General features: G+C 48.7%; 1 protein-coding gene across 6 annotated transcripts in view; it reads left to right on the top strand.

Annotated features, from left to right (window-relative positions):
- LOC144937108 (SPARC-related modular calcium-binding protein 1-like) overlaps positions 1 to 23,743 on the top strand; it is a 63,243-nt gene that overhangs the window by 10,238 nt on the left and 29,262 nt on the right. For 5 of the 6 annotated variants that reach the window (XM_078864379.1, XM_078864383.1, XM_078864382.1 and 2 more), the window contains exons 3-5: positions 5,892 to 5,998; positions 13,877 to 13,976; positions 16,385 to 16,435. In XM_078864379.1, coding sequence (XP_078720505.1) covers positions 5,892 to 5,998; positions 13,877 to 13,976; positions 16,385 to 16,435 — 258 coding nt within the window. The remainder of the gene's footprint in view (positions 1 to 5,891; positions 5,999 to 13,876; positions 13,977 to 16,384; positions 16,436 to 23,743) is intronic. The other variant, XM_078864380.1, reaches the window with a different exon arrangement.

Here is a 23,743-nt window from a genome sequence, read left to right as displayed (position 1 = left end):
TCCCTTCACTGCCCTCCCCCACCTTCACCCACCCACCCCCCCACCCCACCCACCGTGCGCTGTGTGTGTGTCGCCATCTTTGGGAGAGATGTCGCCGAGTGTTTGCGAAGGTTCGCGGTTTGGGCCTAGCGACCGCGCTGGTAAATGCTGCGGTGTGTATTCAAATGAACTTGAGCATTTATTTCATTTTAGCAGGTAAGGCCCACTGAGCTAGATAGGTTTTTTTCAGAAGCGACCTGGGCACAAATTATAGCTCAACAAAGTTTAATAGAACGTGGAAAATATATAGCAGCCAAATACTCGAAATGCATATTTGTAAATGTGGAGGGAAAAAACCAGATGAGGACCCGGATAAAAATCCACGCGATCACCATTTTATTTGTCAGCGTATACATTGTTACGTATTCATATCATTACTTTTGCCTTTGATTACAAGTTCAAAATTATATATTTAGAGACACTCCCACTAAAGTAATAGCTCGGGATAAAAGAAGCGCTATATAGCTCAGTGGGCCTTAAATGGTAAAATTAAAATAGTTTAGTTTTAAATGACATTTGAATTCCAAGCCTATAAACGTCATCCTCTAATCTCATTGCACTCATTCAATATTGTAACTCTCTCCGCTGCAAGATGAAATTAAGAATGGAGCCATCGCTGTCACGTAAGTCGCTCACCTGTTGAGAAGTCAGAGGGTCGTGAGAAATCAGTGGGGTATCGATATATGGATCGCGGCTATATATTGTACGTATGTTTAACTTATTTCGCGCTGTGCGTAGCCAACCGTTATAATCGGAGGTGCAGGGAATCCACACGGCCACGGGGAGAACATGCAAACTCCAAATAAACAAGCATCAGGGTCGGGTTCGAACCTAAGGCCTCCTGTATACCAAGCGAGGTAGTTAACATCTGGCCACCGTTGTAACATTACAATTTGTGCCATCAACACATTTCTGTCCGAGACTCTTACAGTGAGCAGGCCACTGCCATGTGTTAGTCAGAGAGCCGTCGCGGAAGATGATGTCTCAGAACTACCTCTTAGTCCGCACCTCCAGTCAGCACGGTTGGCTACGTACATTGCGAAAGAAGTTCAACATACACACAATGGTCCTCTTTATCCACAAGAGGAGCCCACACTTTATATTGCCCTGCAAAGAGTGTTTGTCACATGTCAATCAAAGCGTAAAAAACATTTTCAGAGCTAAAATTCAGTGAAATTAAGTGACAACCCCAATTTCATATTACGATTTTAATCCATAAATATGTCATTATGTTGAACTTCTTTCGCACCGTACGTAGCGAACCGTGCTAATCGGAGGTGCGGGGGAAGAACAACAAATTAAATACAAAAAACATTTCTAAAAAAATGAGTTTTCAAACCGTATTCAAAAGTGCAAAGCTCCAGTTGCTTCCTAATATCGGAAGGAAGAGCATTCCAGACGGCCGCAGACATGCGTGTGAAAGCGCGCGATGCAGTGACCGTCTTTGTCCAATGGCCAACCGAAAGTAAGAGACCATCAGCTCGGTACAATCGAGAAACCAGTTGAATCATAAGAGACTGGAGCCAGGACTTGAACACATGTTTTAATGGATCGCTGGCTTTGTGATCTGACTCCTGCGCCACCGGTAGACTCATTGGCACAGGTGCAATACACCTGTGCCAGTCATAAACAGCTTCCGTACATTCACCTGCAGCAGCCTGGGTGGCAGGGTGAGTAGAGTGGGCGTGTAGCGATGCATTCTGGCGCTCAAAATATACGAAATGATTCGTGAATGTGAGACGAGGGTCGATTCTCTACCAAATGCACAAGGTGCAAGCAAGCGATGCGATCAACTTGACACTTAAGATAATCATTTGTGGCCAGGTCGCTTCGGATCAAAGAGATATATAGCTCAGTGGGCCTTACCTGGTAAAATAAATGAAAAAAATAGTTCAGTTTAGTTTTAGGGACAGCCTTAACACATTCCTGCGGAGGGAGCTGGTAGGAACGTTGGGTTGCTCGGTCAATGGCCAGGGTCAACGGCAGCGTGGTGTATTCCGCAAATATGGCCAACTGTGAGGGCGGGCAAAAACCGGCGTGAGTAGGTTAAACGTTGAGTTTTATAAGAGCACCACGGGGTGACCAGCCCCTCCCCACCCAGCCCCACCCAGTCCCACCCTCCCCACCCAGCCCCTCCCCACCCAGCCTCTCCCCACCCTCCCCACACAGCCCCTCCCAGCCCCACCTCTCCCACACCCCACCCAGCCCCTCCCCACCCAGCCCCTCCCCACCCTCCCCTCCCCTCTCCACCCAGCCCCACCCCTCCCATTTTTGGATGCACGACGGACGGACGGACACAATAACCCCCTGTGGGCTGGTGTAACCAGGAGGTTCCTACCAGTAATATTTCTCATTGCATCACGAGTGTTGGCCTGCCACTGCCACTCACGTGACACATTCCACCAAGTGGGGTGATGGCCAGGTGGCATCGATGGGCAGAGCGTTGAGCTGGCACCGTCGAGATTCTGGGTTGGAATCCATGCGTGTTGGCTGTGGTTGAGCCAATCGAGTTTTCATGTTGCTGTGAAGTTACCAATGACTTCACGTGCAATTTGGTTTCGCACTTAATTTTGGCTGTATAAAAAAAATGGGGGGGGGGGGGGGGGGTTGGGGGTCGAAATATCGGTTCGCAAGTCACGTGACAAATGTTACCCTCGGTGGCGGAGTGGCTGGTGAAGTACTGACCCCTCCTACTGTGTAGAGCAGAGGTCGCGAATCTCAGAGGTAGCTCTCTGTGATATCCGCCTCCATGGACGTATATGCTTTGCAAGAGAGATCTGAAAGGAAACGTCGTCGTGTGACTTGTCACCCATAGCACGACTGGAATAGCATTAGAATTAAATAAAAACACGCATTAAATACACATTTTACGAATTGGACCTCGAGATTCTTAGCAGAATTCGACAGTTATAACGATGATGACGACGACGGGGGTTTGAAGGTGGGCTGGTTACCGCTCCCTCTTTGCTCGCCACTAACCGCGTGTGTCCCTCGGTGTGGCTGACAAGACCGCGGTGGGCAGTGACACGACTCCGCTGATGCAGAAACTCAAGCCGTGCTCCCTAGCAATGTGTGGGCAGCTTAAAGCGGCCGCCCACGCATTTTCAGCCGCAGTAATTATGCTTTCGTTGGCGCGAAACGCACGGTGCATTAACACGCGATACATTTGTAAACAAATTAAGGATAGAAAAAAAAATCACGTTATTTTTTTCTCTCTAAAAAATAAAAAATAAATCACGCTTGTGAAAATCGCAACCCGCTGAAGGGTTTGGTTGCGATGCTGGCAAGAGAAGGAGGTTTGTTGCCAGGCGTCTTGGCAAAAAGTAAATGTAATTTAAGTTTTTAAGTTAGAATTATTTTGCTTTGGCCAAACTTACGTGAAACAAACAAACAAACCCACTGTAACCAATATGGGAATCATATTCTTGATGTTGACATTCTTTTCTGCAGGTATATTATAATACATTTTGCTGCTTTGTAGAAATTTGCACCAAGACGTTGGTGTACAGTTCATTGACTAAAACCTGACATAAATTTTACCCAAAGGCTGAAAAATCACCATCATCACCGAATCATCATAACCATCACCGGGTCCGATTCAGTCTGTATCATCACAAAGACGCGTGGGGACAACTCACGCTCGACTCCTATTATCATTATCATCATCATCATCATCGCTATCACAAGCAATGACAGCCGCGCCAAGCGACATTTACGCAATGTCGGGTGAGTGAGGAGCGAGCGAGCGAGAGAACGAGAGAAAGAAAATGCAAGCGGCTCGGGCGACGCACCAGTAAGACAAGAGTGACGAACCCGCGTGGCGCGCTCACGACGCGGCCACCCCAGCGCTCAGAGGCTCGTCCGCGTCGTGAGCGCCATCGCGACGCGACGCGCCTCGGGCCTCTTCGCGAAAGCCGTGTCCTCGCGTCTCACCTCATTCTCACAAAATGCACGAGCACAGCGGATTTTTTATTCCCCGAGTGCACAACGCGGGCAGTGTTTTTAGAAAGAAAAAAAAAATTCGCGAGGCAGGCTCGCGAGGTCGCGAGAAGCGTCTCAAATGCCCCCTTTTCTTTTTTTACTTTTACGGAGACCTAAAATATTTTTTTTTTTATTTGGCTTCAGCCAGCCAGCCGTTCCTGTGTCATGTCTAATATTCCCCCAATTCCTGCACGGTGCCAGTTACTTCATTTTTACGCTGCGCACTGGGACAAGCGCATAGGGAATGATTTGCAAGGTAATAAATGTGAAAAGGCGTTAAAAAAAAAAGCTCCCCCCCAATGGCTTCGTGCCCACTTCGCTGAAGTCGCCCCCCCCCTCCTCTCCATTTCTCTCCATCCTCGCCCGTGCGCCGCACAAGAACGGCTCGACTTTTCGGCATCACGGCGCGAAATTTTGCATTAGGGGCCAGCCAGGCTCCCAGAACAGTAGGTACGTTATTGAGGTATGAAATTGGCAGCGTGGGCTGATTGACCGCGCGGCTTGAGCCAGACAGCGCGCTGGCGCGGAGAGACAAAAACAGCTCTCGGTACGTAAGAGCCGCCGTGAAAAAATGCGCTGTGTTTAGCCCAATACAACGGGGCGCGTGTGGCACGTGCTGCACAATGCGATTGTATACGAGGCACCTTTGTTGGGGACGAAGTCATTAAGCGATTTCTGAGTGCTCGCGACAACAACGATGAAAGAGAAGCGTTACCCGAAGTCCACGCGTCGCCAACATTCGCAGCGCGGAGCCCGATTCGGCACGTGGGGATTATGGCATAGCGACAAAAAAAAATGAATGCGTGTGCTCCACAGTCCAACCGTTAAAGCCGCTGACAGCTCGCCACCGATTACCTTGGACCTTACGTTTATTTATTTTTCTCCTCCTCCTCCTCGTTCTATTGGTTCTCAGACATCTGTCTATTGCAACAAAACGCGTTTCCAACCCCAAGGATAATTTGCCTGGCTTAATGCGTCATATACGCAGTTGGCTGTCAGTAACTCGTTCGAGTCGTTGTACGCACGTGGGAAGATGAATGGGTAACCGTGAATCCAATGTGCGCGCAAAAGTGCGACTACATAACCATCGATGGGCTTTCCAAAGTCGTCAATGTGGCTATTAAGCAGTTTCCTGATTTGATGTTAATTAAGACAAAGATCCGCCTGTATAGTTTTAACTTTAGCCGAGGCGAAGCCCAGGATCGGTTCTGATAATCGTCACCGGCGATGGTCGTGAGCGGGAATCGAACTCGGGTCACCAGGTTCGTAGCGCAGCGCGCTAACCACTGCGCCACCACTCCCCCCCCCACCCCCTGCCACACACATGCACTAACTCTATTTAACAAATCTGTTTAAATATTCAAATGAGAAAAATTACCCAAACTCAAGGTGTGTTGTAAGAAAACTAAATAAAACGTTTGCAAGACACGCTTTCAAGATCAATATTTTCAACCGAAAGGCGGTCAGCGTGACAGACTGGCGGCTTTCATGCTCTTGGCACTCGCCAATATGCGCCGGCCGACAGAATTTCAAACGCATTACGTCACGCTCGATGAGTCCAGGCCCAAATGGCCCTAAACGCTGCTCTGCAAAGCGCAAATTGCGCCAAAGTTTTTCGAATGCCCTTCTGATATTCTGACCAAAGCAGCCAGCTACCAAAGCCGTCCACGCGAGTCGTTCCAGCCGCTCGCTCCCCTCCCCCCCCCCCCTCTGTTGCCCCCTCGTCCCCTACGCCGCCGTTTGCAAACGCGGTGGGAACAGAGGGGGGAGGGGGGGAGCGATTGGGGTCAGATGGAGGGGGCGGGGGGGTCGCCGCGACTAATGGGGGTGCGTGCCCCGCTCGTGGGGGGGGGGGGGGCCTTTGTGCACAGAAGTTTCACGATGCCAGGTGGAGCGGACGAACAACCAACAGCAGGCGCGCAAGCCGCAGGAGGGCGTCTTCGTGCCCGAGTGCAGCGAGGACGGCACCTACGCACAGGTGAGTGCGTCGGCCACACACACGTGCCACTTGCACCCTCCGCTCATCATCAACCTCCTTTCGATTTAAAGCTTTCGTGACTGCAGGGATTCATCGTCTTGGTTCTTTCGGTAAAGTCACGTAGAAGGTAAATAATAAAATAGTAAAAATTAAAGATAATAAAATATTTTATTTTGAATCGGGTGCAACCGCAACAAACAAAAACATGAACAAGAAACATCTTCATCTTCTTGGTTCTTTCGGTAAAGTCACGTAGAAGGGAAATAATAAAATAGTAAAAATAAAAGATAATAAAATAATTCTCACGACGTTTCGGCCACAACGCAAGCAGCCGTCCTCGGGTGAAGAACAGGTCTGTCGGAAAGACAGCGTCTGAACTTCAGACTTCAGAGAATTATTGTATTATGTTTTATTTGTATTATTTTATTATTTCCCTTCTACGTGACTTTACCGAAAGAACCAAGAAGATCAACCTCCTTCTTCGTCTTCTTCGCATCGCTCTGGGGTCGGCCGTTCCGAGTCTTCCTCAAATGCCTCTTCCCCCCCCTGCCACCCACCCACCCGCCCGCCCACAAGCGACATCCCACCCACACCCCACACACCTTCCTAACTAAACAAATTTTTTTTGTAACCAGGTAAGAGCCACTGAGCTACGTAGATTTGTATTTAGAAGCGACCTGGCCACGACTTATATCTCGACAAAGTGGCTTATCACGTGGAAATGTTTAGCAGCCAAATACTCTTCCATTTGTCATCCCATTTTTTTCATATCTAGATTGAACTCTCATTTGCTTATATCTGCTTTGTTGTTTGTTTAGTTTGTTGTCCATCCCCCCGTACCCGTGATGGCAACGTACAGCGCGAAAGAAGTTCAACATACACACATCCCAGCAACGTTCACGTCACCTGTATAATAAATCCTTCCATCGCATCGTTGTTTTCATCCTCCTCCTCGCCTGCCTAGAATCTCTGTTTTTCAAAACTCCGCTCGTAATGTCCCCCTCCTCACTGCACACCACACGCACCAAGGCCGCCTCGGTCTCGCTTCCCTCGCTTTGTCGACAACTCTTCGTATCCCCGGTTGGTTTGTGCATACCTAAGTATGTTGAACTTCTTTCGCACCGCACGTAGCCATATCGGAGGCGCGGTTTCTAATGTCCTCGCTCCTCCTCGAGTCTCTAGCTGCTGTTTCAGCAAATCCATCGCAGTGTGCACTTTTCTGATTTCTTCACGGACTTCATCCCCCGTCCTCCTTATCGTCCACCTCTGCCGCTCGGTCTCACGCCGCCGGTCTCATCACGTCTCTGCTTATAGCTTCCTTGCCGTGTCATTATCGTGTCATTATCGCGCGCAATTCCAATCGATTCCTTCCACCTCTTCACACCACGTCGTTCATTAACTCTTCCCCACGCAGCCTCGTCTCCTTCCGTAGCCTCTCCTTCATTTGTTTCGTGGGTTTTTTGTTGTTCCCATTACGTGCACTCGCGAGTGTGGCTCTCTGAAGTCTTCCGTAAAAATGATGAGGAAGCAGCAGCAGCAACAGCAGCAGCAACAGCAGCAACAGCAGCAGCAGCAACAGCAGCAGCAGCAGCGGTCTGGGGAATTTCTGGGCACCCGTCCACCACACACACACATTTAAAATTGTAGATTAATTTGCACCGTGCATTGTTGCTGCTCTATTAACTCTTGTTAAAAGATTAGTGAGTTAAGTATACATTTGTTAAACCATGCATGTGCATTGCCTGTAGGTTTTCCTCTCGCCACGGGGTTTCCTGCTGCAGTGACAGAAACTAAACGTGTAAAAAAAAACAGATCCAAAAGTGCAAACACGGGACACTATATAACCAGCTGTTATAGTATTTCATATGGATGTTACAATTCACTCCTTGCATGTTTCGTTGAAGTGTTATTTTTCTTGGGGGGGGGGGGGGGGGGTCACCGTTCCGTTGTAATAATAATAATAGCAACAACAATGAGAACAGTCTTTGATATTTATCCAAGAAAGCCTCACTCTTGTGAAGACTATGAAAAAACAAGAACAGGCTTTACCCTTTGCAGCAAATATACAGGAGGAGTTGAGATGTTCAAACACTAAATAGACACCTCTATCACAAGGCATCATCAAGTCTGCGTGTGGTAAAACATGCGCACAAGCATGCTACGATAACAATAGATGCATTGTCCTTGAAAATGAATGGCCTACACCAGAGACATCCTCCTCGATGCCATTGTCTCAACACCAGTGTTTGACCAGAGAACGACAGAGGCAATGCAAATGTCAAAAAGTCAATAGCTCACCCCGAGCAGTTACATCTATGGGACCCATTTCTCATCATCTTGATTCTGGCAAAAAAGGGTTCTCAAGACTCTTTTGGGAACGTGAGGCCAATTACATTCGTGAGTGTTTTGCAGTGCGGGATGAAAGTGGAGTATCCAACAGTGCCCACGCGTACTGTAGGGTAACACTCAAAGTATCTGCACAGATTGATTCGAGAATCCGTTGCTGAAACTGCCATCGTGAATATTTTTTTTAATATTACGTGTAATGTGATGTATGGTGCGGTGACACAGTCGAACGGTAGCATATTCGCCACCTATTTTGAGAGGTACCACTTTTCGTACCCAGTGGCCGCCCTGATCATGACTGCAGGTGGAATGACCAGGATAATACTCCGTGCCGTCTGCTACGCAGCGGACGTTAACGATCCCGCGACGTCATTCGCAAAGCGTGGGCCAGCGTGCGCGCCCGGTCCCAGGCTCCAAATCTGTCAAATTCAAAAGTGACCAGCGTATGACTTCATTGGGATTGCACGTAACAATCATCACCCTCGCCTTTACTAGCAGATTAACACCCCGTTTGCCGGCCAGGTGCTGGGTCACCTGGTGCCCACATGGACAGCTGCTACTGTAGGTGCCCTTTTAAATGTGATGAGGTGAGATGAGATAAGAAGTGCTTCGAGAAGCTCCGGCGTGTAGGGTCGCTCGATCAAAGCAAAATCATTATTATTCTCATTATTTATATATTTATATATCATAGTAGCTAGACAATTCCCATGAACAAATCACATGAGCGGTAATTTCTTACACGATTTGATGCATGTGCTGTGACCTATGACCTGGGCCTTTGGTAAATACTCACCTCTCAAATTTAATTCCTTCGCATTTTTTGTAATAATCACGGTAGATGAGTACGAGCCTAGAAGGCCCAAAAAATACCAAGCGGCCAGGAAACAAAACAGCACTAATTTAAGATGTAATAGATGAGAAAAAAGTATTTCTTGAATTCGAGCAAGGTGGCAATAAGAACTTTGGGCAAGTATTTTGACCAGCAGGAGCAGTGGTTGAACACGGCGCGGACGCGAGAACACAGTCTGGTATCCCGAGACCTCGGCACGGTTAAAAGGAATCGAGTTGCGTCAGCCGCCTTCACGGGACCCACACTAACCAGTGTGGTGAAGTATGGTCAAATACGCCCGCACGACTCGCAACAGCGTGGGGAGGCCCTCATCCAGCAGTGGACTGACAAAAAGGGGGTGAGAAATATGTTGCTTAAGATGACGCTTCAAACGAAGCATTTGAGGACCTGGAAGTTGTTGTTTGCAGCCACGGAGACCGTGGGGAGACCGTCGATCGATGTTCGCTCACCGGGCTGACGATGGCACCAGTCGTGGCGAATTGCCCGATGATGCAATTACCAGCGAAACGTCGTACTCAAACATTGTAAATGTTGTGCTTTCACGCTTCAACACACCGGTGGGCTAAAGCAGTGAACTATTTGTCTCTTGTCAACGTGACACTTTTTTTACTGATTGGCCGTGTCGGGTGGTGGAGGGTTACGACACATTTATAAATAACGCGATCTAACACCCAAAAACGTTGATTATGAGTCGTGACTTCTCACCGAACGGAATGGGCCACGCGAAGGCGCCCTTTGCCATCGCCGCTGTTGACCGCTCTTGGGTCCGGTGACGTCCAGCGTCCCGCCGCGCGTTCATCTCGCAGACGCGCGGGCGCCACTTAAACCGCGACGCCACGGAGAAAACACATCGCCAGATAACACAACACGGCCCTTTCAAAGCACTAATCGAATTAGGCAATTTATTATTCAATCAGGTTTTAAGAAGCGATTACAGAAACTAAATTACAGCAACAGTAATTTGGTTGCTTTAATAAGATTTTTTTTTAAACTCCTGCCTGTTAGCCGTTCCAGCGAATCGTAATTTGTCGAAGAGATTCCAGTGAATGTTGTGTCCACCCCTCCTCCCGTATTGAAACACACTGCTCGACTGAGGCTCTGAATGCGCCCCAATGCAGCTATCAAAATGCCCATACTGTTAACGTGCAGCGGGGGGTGCACCGAGTTCAAACGAATACAAGAGCTCAGTCAGCGAGCCACGCACACTCAGCCGTGTGCACGGTGAATGAGAGGCGACGTGGTCTAGCGCGCCCGGCCTTCTCCGCTGTGGCGTGAGGGGCAGATGCTGGGCTCTCTGTCTCGTGCACTGCGGTGGCCCGCAGTTCCTTTGGGATTTCAAAAGCCACGCGTTAAATAAGAGCGTCAAATGAAATACGTGTTCAATCTTGATTTGAAGCTTTCGTGACTGCAGGAATATATGCGCTTTGGTTCTTTCGGTAAAGTCACCTAGGTAGAAATAAAGTAATTTAATAATAATATTATAAAATAAAATACGTGTTTATGCATAACTTTTGCGCGGTTTGCCGACTGAGCACAGGCACAAAGGCGTGCAAGTGTCTCGCGGGCCAGCAACAAACAGCACTCTTTGTTCAAGCTGTAATCGACGAGGGTTGACACGTTTCTTTGCATTGAGCAAAGTTGTTAACGGCTGGGGTGAAGGAGACGATGGGAGTCAAAGAGTCCCATCGTGCTTTCTGGGAGTGAAAATGGAAACGAAAGCGACCAAGAAAACACACACAACACCCGCGACAAATCTTACGAAGGCATTTTTGTTGTAAACTTTTACATTTGATTCGTTTGTAACGGCAAACATGCTGACGGTCAGACCCATCATACGGGAGTTTTTTTACGTTTTGATTTTCAGCAGAGGAAAGTAAAGCTGTCATAACGATCGTGAAGCATCACACGATTTATTCTCTCTCGTAGCATCAGCGGTGCAGTCATAAACAAATTAATTACTCCGTAATAAATAAACACCCCTCCCCCTCCCCCCCATTGGAATTGCGGGAACGTTATTCCCACTGAAAAAAAAAATCTAAATTCCAGGCGAAAAAAAGCCGTTGGCTTATTGCATACCGTAGGAGTTGAATCATCAGCGATGTAATTTGGATGTGGCAATAACATGTTAATTGCCGCCACAGCAGTCGATATTGCGTACACAGCCCCCTTCGGTGGTGGTGGAGGTGGTGGAAGGGGGGGGCACACAAGGGTGTCTGTGTGAGTCCCCCCCCTCCCCCGCGGGGGGCCGCTGGCACAGAGCCATGGAACCCCAGCGGCTCCCTTGCAAGCAGAACGCAAACTCTTCTCGTCCTTTTTTTTGTGTAAAATGCCCCCCCCCTCTCCCCCCCAAAAAGTATTTAAAAACACTGGCCTCCCAGTTGGTTGTAAATCCCTTTAGAGTAGGGAGTGGGCGTTGGGTCGGGGTCAAATTTTCACGGATAGTACGGGTTTGTTGCGAGTCTGAAGATAGTGGGGGGCGACGGCTGGCGAGAGAGGGAGTGAGGTGTAGATATGTATGTAGGTATGTTGAACGTTTTCCGTGCCGTACGTAGCCAACCGTGCAGTGATGGTGGCGGCAGTGGTGGTGGTTTATTGTGGCGGTGGTGGCGGCATTGGTGGTGGTGGCGGTGATGGTGGTGATCATGGCAGTGGTGACAGCATTGGTGGTGGTGGTGATCGTGGTGGTGGTGGGGGTGATGGTGCATACTCGGGAATCTGTAACGCAGTGCCCTTACCACCTTGATATTATATATATCTACACACATATACATATATTTAAATCACAAGCGTTCTGTGAATCACGTGACTTGTGTGACCACACCCACTTTAAATCCCTCCCTTCTCCCCGCCCCCTATGAAAACAGACTCTGCTCCGTACGATGCACTTCTGCTTGCTCCATCCTTCTCCTCCTTCCCTCTCTTCCCACCCCTATCCTCATCATCATCACCCTTTCATCATCATCACCCTGTCATCTCCGATATATTGGCCCAGTCAATCCTTCTCCCCTTCGTCCAGTTCCTGCCTGGCAATTCTTTCTTCCTCGTGCTCATCTTGAGCAATGCCTTACTTGTCTATCTTGTGGACTATTTTTTGTTTTACCAGGTAAAACCCACTGAGCGATATGGCTCTTTGTCAGAAGCAGCGACCTAGCTACAAATGATAGCTCAACGAAGTGGCTGATCATGCAGCCATTTATATATACATACACTCTAAACGCATGTTGATTCTAAATGTGGAGGGATAAACCAGTGGACCCAGAGAAAAATCCACGTGACCATGGGGAGAAGACACAAACTCTAAATATACAGCAAGCGTCAGGGTCAGGATCTAACTCACGACATTCCGTATACCAGGCGAGGTAGTTAACATCTCGCTACCATTGGGCTCCACGGTGGTGACTTCCGTCCCGGGCATCCCTCCCTCTTCCTGTTCCTTTATCTTATTCCATTCATTACATCCTTGACTCTAGTCCCCATCCCGTGGCGTGTGCTACAGGCAAACGTTTTCTAGGTCAATATATCCGTTCGAGTCTCGAGGGACTCTTTAGAACTATCCCCTAAGTGGAGGTCCGTCCAACAACAGTGGTGTGAGTTAAGTAATTGCAGGGCCGCACCTTTACCCTGTTATGTGCGCACACGGACAGGCCACACAGAATACGCAACAACAGGCCCCCACATCACCCCACCACCCATCACCCCCGTGCCTGGCTGAAACATTTAAACAAGCAAAACCGCGAAACTACAAAGATTCATTCTGACATGTATAGACCTCCTGGTCTTAAAATTTTGTTCGAAAAATGTTGTTATGCAAAAGTTTTTATTTTATTTCTTTCAGCATAGCAAACATTTCTCTCTCTCTCTCTCTGGATTCAAGAGAGACGCGCCACAAAACGGCCAGAGATTTATTGCACCAATCTGGAATACTTTGTTGCGTGTGTAGTTTTGGCGCGCGGCCTCGTCGACACGGTGCCAACGTGGGCCCGGCGTGCCGCGCCGCTCACCACGAGTTTAACACAACACAAAGAAAAGCAGGTCAAGTGCCGCAAGTCGAAAGCAGGCGGCGAACAAACCTCGGTCTAATTTCTTATTTAAGCAGACAAAGCCTCGCCGCCGAGTCTTGGGGCTCACTTTTCAGGAGGAGGAGGATCAAACGCCACGCTGGGATATGTGGCAGAGTTGTTTCAGAGTTTGGGTTGGTTGTTTTTTAATTCCACGTGGGGGAAGAGAGTGCCAGGACACCAGGAGATAACATTCAATGCTCAGAGCAGATGCGTTGTGAAACCCACTTTCTGCAGTGCCTTTCAGATCCACTTCTTTGCTCTGTCCTTGACCCTTTGCTATAAACATTTTTTTTTCTTCTAACAAACAAACATTTGATTAATTTTTAATCACACGGCCGCTGTGTAAAAGGTAACGGCGCAGCCCTGCAATTGCTTAACTCACGCCGCTGCTCACGGAAGGGCCTCCACTCGTAGAAGCTCCAGAGCCGCTCGATAAGGTATTTGGCCTACTCTTCCATGTCGACCAGACGTCTTGAGTACACACCACAGATTTCTGCACGAGATCCCACACGCCGCTCGCTCAGCCTCCGTGACGAATGCTGGAGGGGGGGACGATGCCACCCACCGCAGACTGACGCTGCCGGGTCTCCGTTCCCTCGCCTCCCACTCATCCCCCCGCAGGTGCAGTGTCACAGCTTCACGGGCTACTGCTGGTGCGTTACGCCGGACGGCAGGCCCGTGGGTGGCTCGTCCGTCAAAAACAAGCTGCCCAAGTGCACAGGTGCCACGAGATTTTGCGGTCAGATGTTGCGCGTAATTATGCTTTGCTCTTTGTTTCGTGCATGTTGCTTATTATCTATGGGACATTGTGGTTTTTTTTTGCCAGCAACAAGACGACGCTTTGCAATGTGTGGTGTCTATTTGGTGTTGGAATAATCCTAACACCTGTTTTATTGCCAGAAAGGGGAACGTATATTCTCACTATACTATTCATCTGATTTTAGGCAATATGCAGATCACCGTAGAATGTTGTTAAACACATATCGTGAGATTCTACCGAGTACATTGTGACTGCCGTCTGTGTAACCAAACCAACGATTAACCCAACGCGTCGCTTAATGATGGAAAATGCTGTTTCTACAATGGCACGTCACGAGGCTTCACGATGGAATCTATTACGGCGTTTGCAAGCATATAAACGTTTCACTGAGTGAAAACTCACTCAGCACTACAGCAGGACATTCCAGATAGTGAAACAAATAAACTTCCAATGTTCAGCCCAACACAGAAAATAAAAAGTTGTTCTTTTAGACTCTCGGCCTAATGGCCTTCTAATCTTACACGAACCAGCAACATTTATTTAAGCAAACAAACTCTGGACTGGCGTCAACACCTTGTTTAGAGAGCCTGCCTGCTGATGAGACCCAGGAAATCTAAGCTAGCACACTGTTTGTTCGCTGAAATAAATTTTGCCGGTCAAAATCATTCTAAAATGTCAGCGGGGGATGGACTGAAATCTTTAAAATTTTTTCGTGGAAAGATGGAACGAAAGGATATGTATTTATTTATACATATAGATATTTATTTCCACACTGTATCGAGTACTTTTATAACACGCTCATCGCTCAGCAGACATCAACGTTGTGCCAAATACCAACGTTTAGCTCGCGTTTTTATGCTGCCAGCGCTGCAAGTTAGAACTATTTGTGCTTTAAGGTTCAGATGGCTCATACTTTGAAGCGTACATTACGTTCGCACCGCTCACATTTTACGAATTTATCATAATCATGGGAGCTCTACGCCGTGACTCGTGCAGGGATTCTGGTGTATTTCGGATAAACATTTTTGCAAGAGCGTGTAAACAATGGATATGGCTGAATGTGTTTTTCAAGGTGATAAAATTTCACTCAGCAGCTGCGATTTTTTGCCCCAGGATCAAGCGTTGAAATGTATTTTTTTGTATTGCGCTTGCCAAAGTCATAAAATTATTATTAATTTTAAAAAATGCGGCCTGACTATTTAAAAAAATCCAAATGACATTCTCACAATACCACACGGTCACACGGCATTTTATCATCACTTAATTAATTAATTACCCTTTTCACATAAGTGAACCACAAAAAAAATCATAACACACCAGCATTTAAACATTGTCCTATTCATTCACGGGCACTGCTCTACCAAATATTATAAACAAAAACCCTCGGGGCAAGGAATCGATGAGTTCTCTTTTTGTTTAACGTCGCCATCGGCGTTCAAATCACGACGAGGGCAACGTTCGCAACAAACGGAGAACGCTGCAGCAGCACTGCCGGGCGAAGAGGCTCGCGCCAGCGGTGTAGCCATCAAGCGTGCAGGCGCTGCAACTGCACCGCGGGCCTACAGCCCAAACAAACCCAGGTGCCCGCTGCGCCATGAAGAAGAAGAGGAGGAGGAGGGGGCAGGGGAAGGGGGATTATACACGGGGTGGGGGGGGGGGCTCCCCATATAATTTGTGACTTCGTCACAAATACCACCGTCCCATCCCACATTGGTCTCCCCAACATAGAGGGCCTTCGGCCCTCTGGGCCCTGTTCGGGCACGTGGCTCGTCGTCTTTGCCCAGACCTTCTGACTCATGTTGCCCTGCGCTCGAGTGACGGAGTCAGATCCGGAACAAAAGCCGGATCTGGAACAAAAGCCGGATCTGGAACAAAGGCCGAATTCGAAACAAAAGCCAGATCTGGAACAAAATCCAGATCTGGAACAGAACCTGTATCTGGAAAAAATGCCGGATCCGAAACAAAAGCCGGATCTGGAACAAAGCCGGATCTGGAACAAAAGCCGGATCTGGAACAAAAGCCGGATCTGGAACAAAAGCCGGATCTGGAACAAAAGCTGGATCTGGAGCAAAAGCCGGATCTGGAACAAAAGCCGACCCAACGTGGGTTCACCAGAGGGGACGCCCATGCCCAACCCGGTGCCTGCAGGTAATCGTGCACCGATGATGTGGCCCCGTGCCTTATCCAAGGGGCCTGTTTGGGTGCGATGGATCTCGACCCCTGGAGGAACATTCGGAACAGTGGCCCATTGACGACTTAGCGACGACTGCCCCGTCCCCCCGTTCAACCCATCGCATTGGGACCCACGGCGTCAAAAACGCGACGCCGCAGCTGAGATGCGCAATCGGCGCGTCCGTCCGTGTGCGCAGGCCCAAGCGGGGAGAAGCCGCCACGGTCCGACCGAAACCCCAGCCGAAAAGGTAAATGGAGCCCTGGAGGCAAATCCACGATCACTCTTTAAGGGCGCCGCTCCCCCCTTTCTACATAACCCCCTCCCTGCCAACCCGACGCTCCCCGATACCGCCGGCACCTCTACGCTGCCCCCCCCCACCCCACCCCCTGAACGCCACGTGGTCAATCCCAACGGTTCATATTCTTAGGTTTTTTCGTTAAAGTCATGTAGTTTTTTTCTTACGTGACTTTACCGAAAAAACCTAAGAATATGAATCCTTGCAGTCACGAAAGCTTCATATCTAGAATCCCAACGGTCTCCGGCCTCCTGCTGATGGCCTCACGCTGGCAGTAGCTTGCTCTTTGGAGACAACAACTGGGGCTGTAACGATTTGCACCCCCCCGCCCCCTCGGGGAAATTTCGCGGATGAGCACGAGGTGTGTTTCCGGAGCCAGAATGTGCCGCTTCGTTAAATGTTTTGTTACATCGCTCCGGTGTCGCGCCCCTCGAGGCCGCAGAAATCACCTGAATCAATTCCAAACGAGACTGAATGAATGCATAATTTGAAACCTTAAAAGCGCACGTTCCTCGATGAATATATCGCGAGAGTACGGATACATTAAAATCGGTGAATCGATGCCATAGTTTACAGGCCTGGTGCCCGCTTTCTTGCCTCACCTGCTCCCTGCTGCTGCTGAGCTACTTAACAAAACAAAAACACATCTCTGCATTGGAGTCCACTGCTTTACATATTGTGTCATCAAAATTCCAAGCAATCGCCAGAGTGACCGAACACAATATTCGCTGAAAGAGACGCAGCATCGAATAACTTAAAGGGAACAAAAAGGGCCGTAGCGATATGAACCGATCGAAGATGCTGCTTGCGGAGCTCACAGACAAACAGACATCCGTCGATGTGCGTACGATCTCTCTGCAGGCTTTGATTTGTGCAGTCTGTGAGCACCTGCCGAGGCACGGTGGGAGCCTTAGCAGCCGTGCGAATGCTCAGTCTCACATCTGCTGTGCAGTGTGGCCTGACAAACGCTGCTCCTTATTTGGGGGGGGTATCACAAGCAGGGGGAATGGCTGAAGTAAGAATGCTAGTGGTGGTGGTCATGATGGTGGTATTGGTTGAAGTGATGGCAGTGTTCGCAGTGTTAACAGTGGTGGAGCTGGCCATAGCGGTCGTGGTGGTGACGTTGGTCAAAGTGCTCGTGGTGTTGGCTGTGGTAGTGGTAGAAGTGACGGTAGCAGTGGTCAGGTAGTGGTCATGATGGTGGCAGTGGTCGTTGCGATGATGGTGGAGGTAGTCGTGATAGTGGTCATGATGATGATCGTTCTAATGATGATAACTTCTGGTGATAGGGGCGGTGGGATTGGCAGTGGTGATAGCGGTCTTGATGGTGATTGTGGTAATAACAGCAGTGACAGTGGTGATGTAGGGCCGTGGCAGTGAAGGTGGGGGCAGTGGTAGCAGCAGTTGCAGTCGTGGTCATAGCAGTGGTGGTGGTGATTTTGGTGTCGGTGGTAGTGATGTTGGCAGTGATGTTATGGTTGTAGCGGTTAGCGCGCTGCACTACGAACCCGGCGACCCGAATTCGATCACCGCTCGCGACCATCCACAGTGGCGATCATCTGAACCGGTCCTGGGCCTCCCCTTAGGTCGACTCAGCCTCAAATATGAGTACCAGCTGCGGTGTGTGTAAACACCGCCACTGCGGAGACAAAATGCGTCCGGGCGTGGTGCTGGCCACCTACCCGCTCGTGCACCGTGGTCGGCCTTCGTAGGTGCTAGCGAATGTGTGCCGGTGACGGGCCGTTGTTGTTTTTGTATTTACTTACGCCGGCCACTTGGACAGCTCGTCGGCCAACGAGCGCCCCTCGAAAAGGGCAGGGCAGTGTGTTCAGCGCTCCGTGCCAGCGTGCCGCCGGCGTATATCGGATCTGCCGATCATGAGCATGTGTTGTGCCGCTCGCGATAAACAGACCCCTAGCCGTGAAACAGAGCAGCTGTATGGGCCACCGGCGAGACCGAAACCCAACTCCTGGAGAAAAAGAAACGAGAGAGCTGTTTAAAGCACAAATTAAATTTGGAATGCATGGATTATGCATCAACACCGATGTTTTGCATTCCTGCCCCTGATTTATGCAACTTACTCACGTTAGCCGACTCGCTTTTGTGGGGTCAGGTGAAACAAGGAACTCATTTTTTTCAAGGCCAAAACGTAATACGTCAATAAATAATCTAATATCGTGACTTTTATCAACCACTTCTTTTCCTCCCCAGTCCCCCCCCCAAAAAATAGAACTTATGCGAGGTGTATATTCCAGCCTCGTTACTCCTCGGCAGAAACCACGGGCCGTTGAATCTCGCGTCTTGTTCTCACTGACACGCTCAAGCTAATATTTTGCTCTAGAAGTAAATGCTTGCTAACACAGAGGTCCGGTTACTCCCGAGCCATTTCGTTTCTGCGCATGGGTATGCCCCGTTCAATAAACTAATTGATGAAAATAATTCAGCCCATAAACTGGCCCAAAGTTCCAATTTTATTTTATATAACTCTGCAGACAGCGTTTGTTTTTTGTGCGTGTGGTGGTAAGCGCGCTCTGCTAAGAACCCGGCGACCCGAGTTCGATTACCGCTCACAGCCAACAACAGTGACGAATATCTAAACTGGTCTTGGGCCTCCCCTAAGTAGGCTCAGCCTCAAAATGAGTACCAGGTGCAGTGTGTAAACATCGCCACTAAGAAGACAAAGGTGGCCGGGCGTGGTGGCCACCCACCCCCTCGTGTGCTGTGCCGACCTTCATAGGTGCTACTCGCTAACAGCAGCCTCAAAAAAGTGTTAAGGCTCTATGGGGGATTCATACTCTTAGGTTTTTTAGGTAAAGTCACGTAGGTAAAAATAAAGAATAAAAATAATAGAAATAATAATAGAAACAAAATTATGATTTATAATTTAGGTTGTTTTGGTAAAGTCACGTAGGTAAAAATAAATAATAAAAATAATAGAAATAAAATTATGATTTATAATTTTATTTCTATTATTATTTATATTATTTTTATGTTTATTATTTATTTTTACCTACGTGACTTTACCGAAACAACCTAAATTATAAATCAGAATTTTGTTTCTATTATTATTTCTATTATTTTTATTATTTATTTTTACCTACGTGACTTTACCGAAAAACCTAAGAGTATGAATCCTTGCAGTCACGAAAGCTTCAAATCTAGAATCTACGGGGGATGTTTGTCTTTGTTTGTGACCTTAAACATATCGGTGGCCATGGCTTCTTCATCGCTGACAGGTCGAGGGCATGTGGCCTGAGTGCGGTAATGACAGAAAATGGAGATAATTAAACTTCTTGAGTGCAATTTACATGCCTAGGCTTTTGTGTTTTTTTTTGCAATCCGTTGCCTTCGCCGTTCAGAATAATTGGCGCGAGTTCGTTCCAGTAAGCCTTCAAATAAATTCAAGCCACACCGCCGTCTCGTCCAAATTCACTGCACATTATGTTGTTGGAGCAGATTAAATACGCACAGAAGTGCACTTTAATAGGGTTGCCTTCGAGATGACGGGCAAGCGTGAAAGAATAACAAAGCCACAAACTGCATACTTGTCTGATTGCGACGAGAGAGAAAATATGTTTTCAAATTCCAATGCAGAACTAATGGCTCGCGTCGTGTTTGCCTCCTGCTAATATAGAATTCCCCCGGCTGAGCGCACTGGCGACTGGGACACCTGTGGGAAAAGAGCTTCATAGCTCGTAAGATTTCTCAAGGATAAATAAAGATTCTGATTCTAATTGGCTACGCGCAAGGGTCACGGTCGCTTAACTAACCCCACTAAGGCGCCCGCTTCCCTGCTCCCCGCCTTCCTGCTCCCTTCCCTCTCGCTTCGCGGAACGCTCCCTCCACCACCGCTGCGCACCCCAGCCCGCCCGCTCCACCCCAGCCCACCCGCTCCACCCGCTCCACCCCAGCCCGCCCGCTCCACCCCAGACAGCTGCGGCGACGAGGCTTGGCGCTCCGCCACACGCAGCCTCTCCTCGCCCGCCGTTAGCTCAGAGCGCACGCGATGCGGCCGTAGCCACCAGAGGGTCCCCGGGGGGCCGCCGGCATCGCTCACGGCTGCCCCCCCCCCACCCCGGGGTCCGACCCCTGACGGCGGAGAGAGCGAGAGGACGAGAGGAGCGAGAGGACGTTCGCCGGGCTGGACGGCACCGCCACCGCCACCACCGCCGGGTTCCGCCGCCGAGAACGGCGCCCTGCGGAGAGCGACGCACGGTTAGGGAGTCTAAGTGGGGGGGGGGGGGGGTGAGAGGCGTCAACCAGTAAGTGCGCTTGCTTGGCTTTCCGCGGCTAAGCCATGAAGCGGGTGGGAGTGTCGCGAGGCACGCGAGGTTGCCGCTGCTGCTGCTGCTGCGGCTGCTGCACGAGAGACTGGTGGGGATACAAGCTGGCCGGCAGCCGGCAGCGTAGCGAGTGCCGTGATGCTCGAGATCTTCATCAATAACCCTGCGTGGCCTTGATGGGGGGAGAGGGGGGAGGCGTGATGTTTCTGGAAATGACCATTCTGCAAAGCGCACGCGGTGGAAGGATATTGAAAAGCAATGTGCCATACATTTCGGTGAAGTACAGCAAGTAGGTTGTTGAATGTTGGACCGTGTCCCACCAGCGACACGGCCCGGTTGACACAGGCCCTGATGCAAGGGGGTTAATGGCCTCCCTCCCCCACCCCTCCTGTTTAATTTCCTCCACGCAGCTTCGTAGCTTGGTGCCGTGGGGTCTCGGTGCAATTGCACCGCCTGTACACTCACGAGTTACGTAACAACGTGGGTCAAGGCATGGACGTGTCCTGGGTGTCCTGACATCCCTCCCTACGTGCACAAATACTCTCGATCACACATTTGCCAAACATACCAATGTAGGACCCTCCTGTAAAAGAGTTGTTGAGACTCAATGAGGCCTTTCTGGATGAAGGGCATTATATAACTCAGCCACGGTCTGAACTTTGGGCCAATAATTCGTGCTTCGCGACGTAGTTGGGCCACCTGCATTCACACACATGAGCTATTCGTGTGCTGACGTCACTCATGCACCTCACAAAAAACACATTTAGGCTGGTTAATTGTTTCTTGTGCGAACTTATGTAAAAGCATTTGTTCGTGATCGTTACTAAGCATGTGGGTGGGTCACGGCTAACATCAGTGACGAGTGATATTTCAATTGGTCCTGGGCCCCACCCTCAGCAACCCGCAGTGACCAGTGTGGTGAAGTATGGTCAAACAACTCCCACGCCCCCACCGCTGCATGGGAAGGCATTAATGCAGCAGTGGATTGAGAAAGGGCTGCAAATTACAATGTTATTATTATGATCATCATAATAATTATACTAGAAAATAGACATTTAAAGTGTTCCAAAAAAATGTGATAACGGAAAAAAATACTTAGAAAAACCCATTTTTTGCCCCTTGATAAACCTTACTGGTATTTTTTTTGAGGCACCGAAAGATATAACCATGAAGTCACAGCCCTCTTTACACTCTCAGTGCTCAGACGAAGGGCCCACAGCCTGGAATTGGGAAAGGCCTTAAATGCGTATAAAATAAACAACTGTGTGCAAACGACGGTGCATAAACTCAACCAGTCAAAGACATCACGCAAATATGCATACTGGGATGAAATCACACTCATATTTGTTTGAGGTAATATTCGTCTTTGGTGCGAATGACAAAATGCATTTGAAAAATTAACCCCCCGTGTCTATTGGCTGACTGAGGAGTCCAACATTTCAAGAAATTAGAAGAAATATGAATAAGGGCTACCGCGAGCTTATACTTAAGGCATTAGCTGTAACGATGTCAACAGTAATTTCTGAAGAATTTAGTTAACGAGTCCCTTGGCTTCTCAAATTGTAAAAGCCCTCTCCGCGGGGAGAAAGAAACCAATAATTCACAACTTACTTCTCGTACGGAGTGCGTGAACGCTTCGCAGTTCAAATTTCCTCCGTTTAAAAACGCATTATATATCCCGTGTCAGCTGCAAGTATCCAGCAAACATCACGTTTTTAAATTATAATATTCACACACACGCGCGCGCACGCAACCGGGGTATTTATTTTTTCCACATAAAGTCAGAGTTGTCATTTCACAAAAAAAAGCAAGAACAACAACAAAAACAAAGACACGTGTCTTTTTTTTCAACGGCTATGGATTTTAATTCCAGGGCGTTAATTAACGCAAAATAGCACGGGTCTCACGTGGATTATGAACAAAAAAAATGATTTAGTCAGCGCCGTCTGCCCACATCAGCGATGCCCGCTGATGTATTTATCGTAGCGCGTGTGACCCAGCCAAGGTAATGGGAGGCTTGGCTGGAAGAGGGAGGGGGGGCAGTCACCCTGGGGAAATAAGCGCTGTCTGCGAGCGCTAACGGCGCTGGCGAGCAATGTGGGCCCCCACTGTTCCTCGCCTTCGATTCAGAAAAGCCAACATTTTCTCCGCGGTGGGTTTTTTTTTTCACTTCTCCCTCCTCCTCCTCCTCATCCTCGTTGCGTCGCATTCAAAAAGCACTTTGAATTTTTTCGCGAATTCTAAAAGGCGGAATTCAAGTTCTTTCTCCAGCCGGAGGAGCGATGCAACAGCCGTGAGTAAATAAGTGCGCGCATTCTGTACCGCGGTTTTGCTACGAGGCAGCGTTAATGAACCAATATGTTTGCGGGCTGGTACAATTAAATAGTCGAGTGTGAGGACTCCTCTCATTTGGGAGGGCGATGTCATTATCCATGGGGGGTTTATTCCACTTATCCGCATCAAAAAATGCGGATAATATGATGAAATTAACGATCAATTTCTCATATCCGCAAAGTAATCCGCACATCATGTAAAGCCGTTCTTAGCTAAAGGAAATTCCCCATGTAATTGAAGTATTTGCATATCAAGATGGTATCACCATTCGTCTGTGCAGAATGTGCACAAGGCTGGTACTGTCATATCGATAAGCATGCTGGGATTCCTGTTTCGTCATGCTGTCGAAGACACCGTTTTCCATACCATTAATTACAAACTCCTTTTGCAGACTGAAGAGATATTTTGCCATTAACACTGTCTCATAAAATAAGACAATATATCAGGCACATGTTTTGGGCAATTGGTCTTTCTTAAGAGCAGATAGAAAGCGCAGCCAAGGCTCATTTGACTAATTTCGGTTCGGAGAGGTTAGGAGAGTACGTGTCCACAACACGGTGCCTTGAAAACACTGAGCAATAGGAGTGACAGAATAGCTTGGAGACGGCCGAGTTATACGAATGGATAAACGAGCAATGCGCAC

This window comes from Lampetra fluviatilis, chromosome 18 (genome assembly GCF_964198595.1).
Source record: "Lampetra fluviatilis chromosome 18, kcLamFluv1.1, whole genome shotgun sequence".
NCBI lineage: Eukaryota > Metazoa > Chordata > Hyperoartia > Petromyzontiformes > Petromyzontidae > Lampetra > Lampetra fluviatilis.
Note: the sequence above shows the minus strand (reverse complement) of the source record. Positions and strands in the feature narration are given on the sequence as shown.